Consider the following 12,251-nt stretch of genomic DNA (forward strand, 5'->3'; position numbering starts at 1 on the left):
TCCGATTGCTCTTGTCTGGCCGTGAGCCGGACCGAGCGCGTCGCTCCCGCGTCCCGACCCCGTTCCCGCCTCGCTTTCGCTGTCGCAGCTATTGCCCCGAGTTTGGTGGCTCTCGTGTCGTAGCTGGCTCTGCGACGGCTGGCACCTCAGCGGTGGCCCGATGGCACCTCAGCGGAGGGGACCACCCAGAATTCCCGAGGGAAGTAGTGCTGCAGAGCGCCGGCGCGCGACCAGGTAGCGGGATCCTTAGGGACCGGGAGGCCGCACGCCACAGCGGGCGGAGCCTGACTGGTGGGGGCGTGGCTACTCCGAGGGCGGGGTCGGAGGGAGGCGGAGCGTGGTCTTGATTGCGTTGTCCGTGGCAGAGTGGGGCGTGGCCATCCCAGGGGTGGGACCTAACAGGGGTGGGACGTGCTCCTGACAAGGCGGGGTCTGACTCGTGTCTGGGTTGGTCCCTGGTTAGAGGTGACAGGTGGGACCAGCCCTACTGAGACGTGAGCAGGCCTGACTTAGGATGTGGAAGTAGTGTGGGCGTGATTGATGTGTTGGGGGCGTGACTTGGTTGGTGTATCCTGCGGCATCCTTTCTATAGTGAAAATGTCCACGTGGCTGCCCACCTCCAAGCTCTGCACAGAGGTCCTGCCCACAGGAAACCTCTCCTTGGAGTCGAGCTGCATTCAGTCACGTGAGCAGGTTTCTCTCGCTAGGGACCTTTTTTGAGCCTTTAGGACTCCCCACCCGCTACTTGGTCTACCTCCTCACATCTCTGCTGGTTACTACATTCCAGCCTTTCACACCTCACCTATCCCAAAACTGGCCTTGTGAGCCTCTGTCAAACTCACACCTGAATTGGTAACTAAGAAACGGAGTCTTGGGCTGGTGAGATGGCTCAGTGGGTAAGAGCACCCGACTGCTCTTCCGAAGGTCCAGAGTTCAAATCCCAGCAACCACATGGTGGCTCACAACCATCTGCAATGAGATCTGGTGCCCTCTTCTGGAGTGTCTGAAGACAGCTACAGTGTACTTACATATAATAAATAAATCTTAAAAAAAAAAAAAAAAGAAACGGAGTCTTTAGGGACAGGGACCTAACTCTGACAATTCTGCATGTATTTCGAGACCTTTCCTGGACAGTAGAGCTCAGCCACTCTAGTTATACACACAGAAGTGTAGAGACACAGACACAGCTTCATCAGGGACTGGACCACACAGACCTGGGTCGTAGAGGAAACTTATATCATTTCTGACATTCTTCTGTGCTCTTTCTGGCCCCAGGTTTATGATTTGAGTTAAGTAGATATGCTTCATGTACGCTGGTTTATGTACACATGTGTTCGTGTAGAAACACAGGTAGACATATATGGATGCATGAGTGATCAGAGACTCACATGCCCTGACAATCCTCCAAATAGGTGCTCTGTGGGCTGGATAGAAATTACCTATGGTTAGCCCACAATTTTTTTTTTTTTGCCCATTGAAGCACATATTCAGCCCTGTCTGGTCAGAGAAGACGGGTCCACAGACTGCCTGGGAAGCTCTTCTGAGGGGTGGTGATGGTGAGCATCCTGATAAGCTTGAGTTGTGGATGGAAGTAGATGTCCTACTTCCCACCAGCTGCCTCATAATTAGCTCACGAGTACTTTCCATATCTCAGGATTGGTGGGGTGCATCCATCTTGATCAGAGATCAGTGTAGACACAGCCCAAGCCTGGTGGCATCCAGTGTGGACATCTTGTGAGTTTGATTGGCATGCTTAGTATGATGGCTGTATCCAGTGGTTGGTTATCTTCTCTGTCTTTAGTACCAAGAAGGACCGGCTGCCTCGGGAGGCACAGAGGACATGGCTAAGGATTGTGGCCTTTGGGGTCGGCCTTGCTCTGGTCACATGTCTGCTCTGGAGTAGTGTGGGGATCGATGATGATGTCGCTGAGGTTGTGGCCCGTCGTGGTGAGGTCCTAGAAGGCAGGTTCATTGAGGTTCCCTGCTCTGAGGACTACGATGGTCACCGAAGGTTTGAAGGTATGTGCCACCGGCTTCTGTGACTGGTAGGGGCTGGAGACATGGCTCAGCATTCAAGAACATTTGTTGAATTTCCAGAGGACCAGAGATCAGTTCCTAACACCCTTGACTGGCAGCTCACAGCTGCCTGTAACTTCACCTTCAGGAGATCCAACTTCTCCTGCAGGCACCTGCGGTTATGTGCATATAGTTATACCCAGACACACAGGACGCCACAGAAATGAAACTCAGCATTGACTTTTGCTACAGTTAAAACAATATATGTGGGCAGAGACAAACCCTCCCTTCCCAGATAGGCAAGCTCACACTTGGTTGGAAAATAAAGATGTTTCAGAGTTGGCTGCCAGTGCCACACCGATGCAGGCAGCACCTTAGCAGGCTTCTGTGCCCGGAGGCTGCCTGCAGAGAGGTAACAGGATTAGGGAGCCGAGAAAGGGTCAGCCAGATGCCTTAGCCATTAAAACACATAACACAAACTGGATGACCTGAGTTCAGTATCCTGAACCTACACAGTAGGAGAGAACCAACTGCTGTCTGTAGTTCTCTGACCTCTACACACTAGTTACAAGCCGGAGTCCTGAGGTTGGGCCCAGGGGAATAGAGGGAAGCTGCAATGTCAGGGTCACAGGGCCAGGTGAGGACAGCCTAGAGAGCACACACCTTTGGACTGGATTGGTGGGATGGGGTGTTGGCCTCCTTGGGCTGCTGTTTTCCTGAACATTCGATATCACACAGATGCATTCTGTTCCTCAAATGTAGAATCTGGGCCTAGCTCTATAAGGGTGGTTTATTTTTTACATTCAAAGTAATGTTTTGGATGTGAATGGAGAAAAGGTTCCATGTTCTTCCACAAAGGGGCGCTGTTGTGATGCACAAGAACTCAGCCCTTCAGCCACATGTGAACTGGCAGAGGAAGAATTTTGTGGACTAGGTGGCCAAGGACAAAGGGCACATCCTCTTCTCCTTCTGCAGTTGATAAAATAAACATGTTTCTGTTGTGTTGGATGCTCTGTCCTGGGAGTCTACTTGGAATATTCCAATTTACAACACACACACACACACACACACAAATTATAAATGGCAGTTTACCAGCCAGCATATCTTGTAGTAAGGTCCCCAGAGTTTACAGTCCCATCTCACGTAAGAGCACACAGCTCGCTCAGGGCAAGGGGAGCTGCCAGAATACAGGGACCGGTTGTTTGCCAAGCTTGCTGCAGATGCTCGACTCCATCCTGGCATCTCTCCAACAACCCTAAACATCATCACACTCACCTCTCCCGTCAGAGCTGCTTCTAACTTCTGCCCTCTGGGTGTCTGTCTGCATGACTCCATGGTGAAGAAGATGCAGAAATGAGTATAACAGGCAGGTACTGCGGTCCTGGAGACAGATGGTGACCAGAATGACAGGCTCAGCTTGGGCTGTGTCAGAACTTTCTAAAGGGACTCTAGCAAGCAAGCAAGCAGGCTAAGGACATTGCCAGACAGTTAGTGTGTTAGCACAGGCCTATAATCTCAGTACTCAGGAGGCTAAGGCAGGAAGTTCCTAAATTTGAGGCATCCTGAACTACATAGAGAAACCATGTTTCTAACGAACAAGACAGAGCAAAACCAAAATGTCAAAGTAAAGTCTGGGGACTTCCTTGTTCCCCGGGGCTTGGGGGCAGTGACAGTATCAGCCTATGTGGGAAACCCAGGACACCTGGCAGGAAGGAGATGTGAGCTGAGGTTCTGCATAGGATGAAATTCCAGTGAAAAGTTACTTTTTATCTGAAGTTGGCTTTTAACTAGGTGTTTTAACCAAACTGGCCCTTCCTGGTCATGGTGGAAGACTTTGTCAGCTTGGCCATGATCCTCGGGCAGAAGTCAGCATTTCTCCTTGGCTGTCACCCTCTAGGCTGCACCCCCAGGAAGTGTGGCAGAGGTGTCACTGACATCGTCATCACCAGGGAGGAGGCGGAGCAGATTCGCAGGTACCCATGCACCTCTGCACTTTGTCTAGGGCATCCAGGAGTTGGGTTAAGCAGTGAATGGGGGGTGAGCCAGGGCAACAACAGAGTCTAGAGAATCCCCACAGTTCTGTGAACCATCCTCAGGGGTTTGGGGGGTCAGAGGGCAGGCGTCCTCCTTCCTGCTTCCTCTGAAGAAATGCTGTGGCCTTAGCGATGTTTCTGCTGATGGAGCAGTCTAGAGGCCCAGCCTCCTCCCCAGGAAGTTTCCCCTGCTGTGGAGACAAGGGCTCCTCCAGCCCTACCTGACAATCAGTATCTCTGTGGCTCATAAATACCAGCTCAGAAGCAGCTGATACTGAAGTTTTCTGTGTGTGGTTTAAAAAAACCAAGATCTTAAAATGGAAAGATTTCGCAGGGTGTGGTGGCGCACGCCTTTAACCTCAGCACTCAGGAAACAGAGGCAGGCGGATTTCTGAGGCCAGCCTGATCTACAAAGTGATTTCCAGGACAGCCAGGGCTATACAGAGAAACCCTGTTTTGAAACAAACAAACAAACAAACAAACAAACAAACAAACAGGAAAGATTTCCTTTTCTGACCAGCCAGCCATTCAGACTCAGTATGTGGCTCCTCATTTGACCCACGAGCCCTGTTCTTCTCTCTCCTCATGCTATTCCTGCTAAAGTGCCCAGCAGGCAGCCTGTCCTCTGCATCCTGCCCCCCATCCTGATCCTATACATCTATGATACCTGAGGATTATTAATGCTTCCCTGAGGGGTTAGTGTTCCTTGGTGGTCCTCTCTGGGATGGGATGGCTCTTTGACAGTCTGAACTGTAATTACCAACATCCCCATCGATTGGGGAGCTGCCAGACCACAGACAAACTAAGGGGTTCCTTTGCTATAGTTTGGGATCAGGCCAGTGGTTTCCAAGTAGGCCATGTGTTAGGAGCGAGAGGAAGCTGATGTGTCCTCAGCTTTGAGGGTTTCAGTTTCAAGTTTCCCTGTTTGTTTACTTCATAAATGTTGAACAAGCAGGGCCTATAGATAAGGTACTATTATACTGGTGGGTGGTTTGCCTAGATGCTTTATGGAGAATGCTGTTAACTAAAACTTGATTTAAAGTTTTTTTTTTACCCTCCCCCCCCCCCCACAGAATAGCAGAGAAAGGGCTCTCCCTAGGTGGATCGGATGGAGGGGTGAGTTGGAATGGTTCCATTTTCTTTATACATTTGAAGTTTGCTCTCTTTGGAAGGGAAGGACACACAGGGTCCCCTCTGCTCCCCACCAGAGGCAAGGGCTGGTATGTCCATGGTGTTTCTCAGAGAGTGGCTGATATTCCCTATGTCTAGTGGGCACAAAATAGATCCCTCTTTGGGAAGAGAATGTATAAAGTCACACATGGCCATCTCTTCAGGCTGCCCAGCTTCAGGTCCCACTGGCACCGCAGACAATACTGGCTATAGATAGGAAGGATGGGGAAGGAGTGAAAAGAGGAGAGAGGGAGGGAACTGACAAAGGACTCAGGAGCCTGGTGGCCAGGTGACAGCTGGAAGAGGCAAAGCCCCTTAAGATGTTTAAATGGATCCCACTGCAACAGCCAGCAGGAGCCTGTCATCCTTTGCACAAGGGCAGATCATCCAAGGAGTAGGATGGTGGGTCCACCTGGAACTTGTGATATAATTTGGAAGTGGGATCTTTGTAGTTGTAATTGAGGGAGAGTCCTTATCAGGGACTTCAAATCCAAGGACAGGTGTGTGTATGTAAGAGAGAGCCAGAGGGAAGCCTGAAGAAACAAGAAAGCCTGTGTGTAGACAGAGGTGAAAAGTGGGTTCTATGGCCACAAACCAGAGAAAGCCTGGGGTGCAGATACTGGAGGACAAGGAAGGACCATGCTATAGAGCTTAGGCCAGAAACCAAGGAGATGCAGGTGGCACTCCTTGGACTTCCTTGGTTCTGGACTTCTGGCCTCCAAGGCAGGAGAATGAAGTCTACAGCTGGAAACCCTCATTCTGCACAACCGTAGGACTAGGCTGGGCTCGCCCCTCCTCTGTAAACAGACAGTTGCGCAGTGGTCACTGAACCTTGGTCTCTGCTTGGTGTGAGGGAACGTCTGAGGATGGGTTTCCTCTCCCTGCATATTTTGGCAACTGCTTTGCACTGTGGTCTGTGCTGGGCCCAGATCAAGTCTGCAGAAGGTTGGCTTTCAGACTTTGTTATAATTTCAAACTATTTCAGTGATTGTGCAACCTCATCCATAACTCTCTCTTCAGAGTCCTGAAAATGGAATTCCTTTTATGCTGTCCATTTGAGTTTGGGGAGCTATTTGCTAAAGGACTGTCAGTAAATGGCTTGTCTCCTCCTCCTTATCCAGCACGACCCTGAGAGTCCCCGTGTAATAGACTTCATACCTTTAAGTTCAGTAGACCTTAGGCCCATGTTGTATCTATGCCTTAGCTAAGTAGTTGTAGAAATAAGAAAAGGGGCCTGATATCTGTTACTGCTGGCCATACATGGGGTAAGATGATCCCTGTTGGTGCCTGCTTTCTTCCTGAGACATGGGGAAAGACTCAGAGTTGGACAGTTAAGGTCAGAAAACATTCGGCAGTTTCTTTTTTTCTTTTTTTTTTTTTTTTTTTTTAAAGATTTATTTATTTATTATATGTAAGTACACTGTAGCTGTCTTCAGACACTCCAGAAGAGGGCGCCAGATCTCGTTACGGATGGTTGTGAGCCACCATGTGGTTGCTGGGATTTGAACTCTGGACCTTCGGAAGAGCAGTCGGGTGCTCTTACCCGCTGAGCCATCTCACCAGCCCTCGGCAGTTTCTTAAAGGTTACTGGTGTGTAGTTCTATATGAAATGTTTAAGTGGGGGCCCATGAACATGCACCTGTGGCCAGTATGCACAGAAGAATCCAAGGCTATCGCAGGGAGAGGCCAGTAGCTCTGACAGACATATCCATGCAGAGAATAGCCTCAGTGCTTAGCTGCGAGAAACAACATGAGTTATGCCAGAGAAAGAAGCCCATCACAGGGTCTGTCTGTCTGTCTGTCCACCTCAGTAGAACACAGGCAGCTTCTCACAGAAAGTGGAGCTTCAGATGCTCAGGATGGCAGATGGGACCAGAGAACAGAGACAAGACAGAAAGGGTGGCAATTAGTGTGTGTGCAGAAGTGTGCACTTAGGCAGGAACTGGTCACACTGCACATTGCACACCTGGGTCTTACCTTACAGACCTAGTGGAGGGAAAGAAAGTGAGTCAGTAGCGTGGGCTGTGACTCACCATAATCATCCTCAGATGTGTCTGGAGACTGTTTCTCAAAATGTTAGGCCAAAGCGTTTGGTTTTCTCTTTGGACAGCAGAGAGAACCACATTTGTCCAGGCAGACACTGCGCAAGGCAGGATCTTAAGAAGTCAGAGGTAGGCCGGGCGTGGTGGCGCACGCCTTTAATCCCAGCACTCGGGAGGCAGAGGCAGGCAGATTTCTGAGTTCGAGGCCAGCCTGGTCTACAAAGTGAGTGCCAGGACAGCCAGGGCTACACAGAAAAACCCTGTCTTGAAAAAACAAAAAACAAAACAAAACAAAAGTCAGAGGTAGAGCATTTATACAATGGATTGTGGCAACTAGGGTTCAACTTTGGCTACTAAAGTGACCATGTTTTATGCACATTCATCTTTTTCAGGCATCTATCCTGGACCTGCACTCTGGAGCCCTGTCTGTTGGGAAACACTTTGTGAACCTGTATAGGTGAGAGGCTGGAGGAAGGAGAGTAGGGTGCAGGTGGGCATCCAGCAGATGCATGGGCTTGCTTCAGAGAGCTGCGAGGTTCCTCTAGGGCTAGAGAGAGACCTGAGAGAGTTCTCAGCCTCCTTGCCTCATTCTGTCAACTGCTGATTTGACTCCCTCCCCTACCTCCTTCTTTTCCTTTCTCCCTCCTTCCCTCCCTCTTTCCCTCCCTCCCTTCCTTCTCTCTCTCCTTGTCTCTCTCCCTCCTTCCCTCCCTTTCCCCTCTTTCTCCCTCTCTCTTTCTTTTCTTCTCTTTCCCTCCCTCTCTCCCTTCCTCCCTCCTTCCTCCATCTTCCTTCCGCTCCCTCCTTACTTTCTGTCCCCTTTTCCTTCTCTGTAACATAGTTATTATTATAGAAATGGAATAACTCTCAGATGATATGATAGATCTACTTTTGGAGACCTGTTGGTTAGCTCCTGTTGAAACAAGGAGGCTGGGTGTGGTAGTTTATACCTGTGGTCTGAGCTCCAAGTTGAAGATCAGCCTGAGCTAGAGTGAGACCCTGTTTAAAAACAAACAAACAAACAAAAAAGCAAGGAAAAGATTAGTAACACCTGCTAATGTTATTTATTATTTCACAGATACTTTGGAGATAAAATACAAAATATCTTCTCTGAGGAGGACTTTCAGTTATATAGGTAAGGAAGATGGAGAGTAAGAAGAGATGGGTGTGGCCAGATACACAAAGGGAACTGAGGTCAGTTCTATGATGTCCTGATACATCAGGCCAGGGCAATAGCTCCTGTGTCAGTCAAGACCTGAGGGTGTAGGGCTGGAGAGATGGCTCAGGTTAAAAGCACTGACTGCTCTTCTGGAGGTCCTGAGTTCAAATCCCAGCAACCACATGGTTACAGATGGATGCTCATCACAACCATCTGTAATGGAATCAGATGCCCTCTTCTGTTGTGGCTGAAGACAGCAACAGTGTACTTACTTTCTAAGCCCTCTTGGTCCTGTAGCAGACATGTCCCGCTGTTGGTCCAGCCTGGCACCTGTCACATGACTTGTACAATTTTTACCCAGAGCAGCTTGCCTATCTGGGGAATTTTATTAAATTAAAATGTTTATCTAAAGATTTTTAAGAGGCTGGAGAGATGGCTCAGCAGTTTAGAGTATTGGCTGCTCTTCCAGCGCCCACATAGTGGTTCATAACCATCTATAGAGGGATCTGATGCCCTCTTCTGGCCTGCAGGTATACATGCAGCAGAGCACTCAGATGCATAAAACATAAAATTAAAAATATAAAAAATAAAAAATATCACTAAGCTGTGTGTTAAAGTCCAGGGAGATTTTACACACTAGCTAGTTAGTCCTGTCACTAATATTACCTAGCTGCAGTATGATATCATTTCCCAGAATGGGCACTGGTACAGCACTCTGATCTTATTCAGAATTCCAGGCTTTACCTGTAACCAGGTGTGAGCGTGTGCGTGTTGAATTTTTTGTGGTTTTTATCACCTACTAGATTGTGTTGTGTCAGCCAAGACACTGAACACCATCAAAGCACTGAGTTCCTGCTGCCCTCTGCGCCCTATGCCCACCATCACGATGATCAGCCACGTTGCCTGAACCCGTAGCTGACATTTCACCTTCATTATGTTCCCAGGGAAAGAGCTGCTAAACAAAGCTGAGCCTCTCGTCCAGAGAGCAGGTGAAGGGCTCAACTAAGGCTGTGTGCCTGGCAGTGGCAGCCATGAGTTGTCACTGAAAGCACACTACACGTGGGATTCTTTAAGTCCACTGTTGCAGGTGACATGGAGCTGTCAGGAGCTTTGCAGCCACTTTCAAGACTGCCTCCTGACATACAGCTCTACTGTGATAGTCTTAAGACTTAGACCCAGCCCATGACTGTCTCCAGCTGACCGCTTGTACTCCTAAAGCTCACTAGGTTATTTTGTTCTTGATGTTTATTCCTAGTGTGCACACACTGGCTTAAAGAGAAACTGTTCTAGGGGCTGGAGAGATGGCTCAGAGGTTATTGGCACTGACTGCTCTTCCAGAGGTCCTGAGTTCAAATTCCAGCAACCACATGGTGGCTCACAACCAACTGTATTGAGAAGATCTGATGCCCTCTTCTGGTGTGTCTGAAGACAGTGACAGTGTACTCAGATGTAAAACAAACAAATAATTCTTTAAAAAAAAAAAAGAGAGAAAGAAGGAAAGGAGAGAGAGAGAGAGAGAGAGAGAGAAACTGTTCTGTGATGTGATAGTTTGGCATTTGAACTTCTACAATTTGTAAATTTATAAGATACACACACATACACACACACCCCTACCTTTTGAGCTGGGCATTTTTCTTGAGCTGGACATTTTTCTTGACATCATGGACACACAAACCTCCTGGAACTACACAGAGCAGAGAGTGCCTTCCTTTCACAGATAGAACCTGAACAACTGTGACCTAGGAGCCAGCCCAGAGGAAATGTGAAACTTGTGTTTCTGGGTGACAGCATGAAGACCATTGCCAGCCCCAGGAATGTTCCTTACAGACGTTGCCACTTGCAGATGGTATACAAGAGATAGAGATGGAAAACCCTAAATACTGATTTTTATCCAAAGGTCTGCTATGTTCTGTTAGGTTTAAGAGTGAAGTGGAGATTGGTAACTAGGAGGAAAATTGAAAAAGAATGTTCTATAAAACATCTGGGCCGGGCGTGGTGGCGCACGCCTTTAATCCCAGCACTCGGGAGGGAGAGGCAGGCGGATTTCTGAGTTCGAGGCCAGCCTGGGCTACAGAGTGAGTTCCAGGACAGCCACGACTACACAGAGAAACCCTGTCTCGAAAAGCCAAAAAAAAAAAAAAAAAAAAAAAAAAAAAAAAAAAGTTTAAAACATCTGAAATAATTAAAACTTACCGCCAGACTGACCCGTGGCGTCCTCCACAGGGACATTCGGCAGAAGGTCCAGCTCACCATCGCGGAAACTTTCGGCATCAGTGCATCCTTGCTGTACCTGACGAAGCCCACATTTTTCTCCCGAATAAATAGCACAGAAGCCCAGACAGCTCACGACGAGTACTGGCACGCACACGTGGACAAGGTAAGCATCTGGCGAGTGGTTCTTTCTCCCATCTGTGACCGGAACTCCAGGCACCTGCTCTCCATTTCTGTTCGCTATTTTGGAGCTCTTCTTCCCAAGGTCCTCAGGTGCACTCGCAGCTAGGTGATACAATTGAAGAGATAGATTTGTGTCACGGTGTTGAGGGCTGGAACAGAAGGTGTGGTGGCTGCTGGAGCAGCATTAGCCTGGTGGTATCCTTTGTCATATTTGTTCCCAAATTCATGTGCAACCTTTCTGATTGGACTGTGCAAGCAGAGGGTCCCTTTCATTGCTTCCCCAGCCCAGGTCTCTGTGTCCCCACAGGATGTCCTCTCTCACAGTTTTTTGTTTTTAGTTTTTTCTTTATCTGCTCCCTAAGACCTTGTTACCAGCAGCAGGATAGCCACGAGGGTCCACTCTTGTCCTTGACCTCTTCCACAGAAGGGAAGTTAGGATGCATTGGAAGCAGAGTTAGAAAGTTTATTGAAGGGGGCTGGTGAGATGGCTCAGTGGGTAAGAGCACCCGACTGCTCTTCCGAAGGTCCAGAGTTCAAATCCCAGCAACCACATGGTGGCTCACAACCATCCGTAACGAGATCTGGCACCCTCTTCTGGAGTGTCTGAAGACAGTTACAGTGTACTTATAATAAATAAATAAATCTTTAAAAAAAAAAAAAGAAAGTTTATTGAAGACAAGCTATTAGGAGAGGAGCACACGGCAGAGCCTCAGCACTTACCGTGAATGTGACTTGGGAGCTTTGGAGCCACTCAGTCTGCAGCTAGGTTTAGACATTAGGGAGAGGTTTTGCTGGCATACTTTCTCTTAGTTGTAATTTTTGTTCTTGAAGAAGAGTCCATTTTAGGTACAGTCTTGCTGCTGGAGAAGGAAGTACTATTAGAGATAAAACATTTATGCTAGGCATGTGGTCTTCCCATAGATAGAGCTGACAGAGTACTTGCCTAAAATGTGTGAGGTCCTGGATTCAGTCCCCAGCATCACACAGACTAGGCAAGATGTCTCACACTTGTAACCCCAGCGCTTGGGAGGTAGAAGCAGAGGACTAGGAGTTCAAGATCACCTTCAGCTATTTAGAGTTTGGGTCCAGTCTGGACTACACGATACTGTCTCAAAACAACAAAAGACAAACAACTCTATTAAAATGACTCCTTATTTGTGTGTAAGTCATATGTAGGCAGGTACCACAAAGGCATGTGTTATTAGCCCATTTTAACAGTCACAATCTGTGATGTTTCTTGGAAAGTGGGTACAGTTATTTTGCAGGTGTCCTGATTAGTAATATGAAATTCCTGGGGTGTCAGCTACTGAGAAATGGAAATCAGGGCAAAGAGAGTGAGGAGCCCTTTGGCCTCTCATGTCTGCTCTGTTTTCTAAATAGTTATCTTGCCTTAGTCAGTTCATCCCTGCTGAGATTTCTCAGCTCCGTAGGCCAGTT

General features: G+C 48.3%; 1 protein-coding gene across 1 annotated transcript in view; it reads left to right on the forward strand.

Annotated features, from left to right (window-relative positions):
* Positions 1-5: 5 nt before the first annotated feature.
* Ogfod3 (2-oxoglutarate and iron dependent oxygenase domain containing 3) overlaps positions 6-12,251 on the forward strand; it is a 29,655-nt gene continuing 17,409 nt past the window's right edge. The window contains exons 1-7 of the mRNA XM_085829342.1: positions 6-234; positions 1,802-2,019; positions 3,914-3,989; positions 5,123-5,165; positions 7,654-7,718; positions 8,340-8,396; positions 10,644-10,797. Coding sequence (XP_085685468.1) covers positions 161-234; positions 1,802-2,019; positions 3,914-3,989; positions 5,123-5,165; positions 7,654-7,718; positions 8,340-8,396; positions 10,644-10,797 — 687 coding nt within the window. The 5' untranslated portion in view covers positions 6-160. The remainder of the gene's footprint in view (positions 235-1,801; positions 2,020-3,913; positions 3,990-5,122; positions 5,166-7,653; positions 7,719-8,339; positions 8,397-10,643; positions 10,798-12,251) is intronic.

The sequence above is a fragment of the Mus caroli genome, unplaced genomic scaffold (assembly GCF_978045245.1).
Source record: "Mus caroli unplaced genomic scaffold, Mus_caroli_1 scaffold_13, whole genome shotgun sequence".
Classification (NCBI taxonomy): domain Eukaryota; kingdom Metazoa; phylum Chordata; class Mammalia; order Rodentia; family Muridae; genus Mus; species Mus caroli.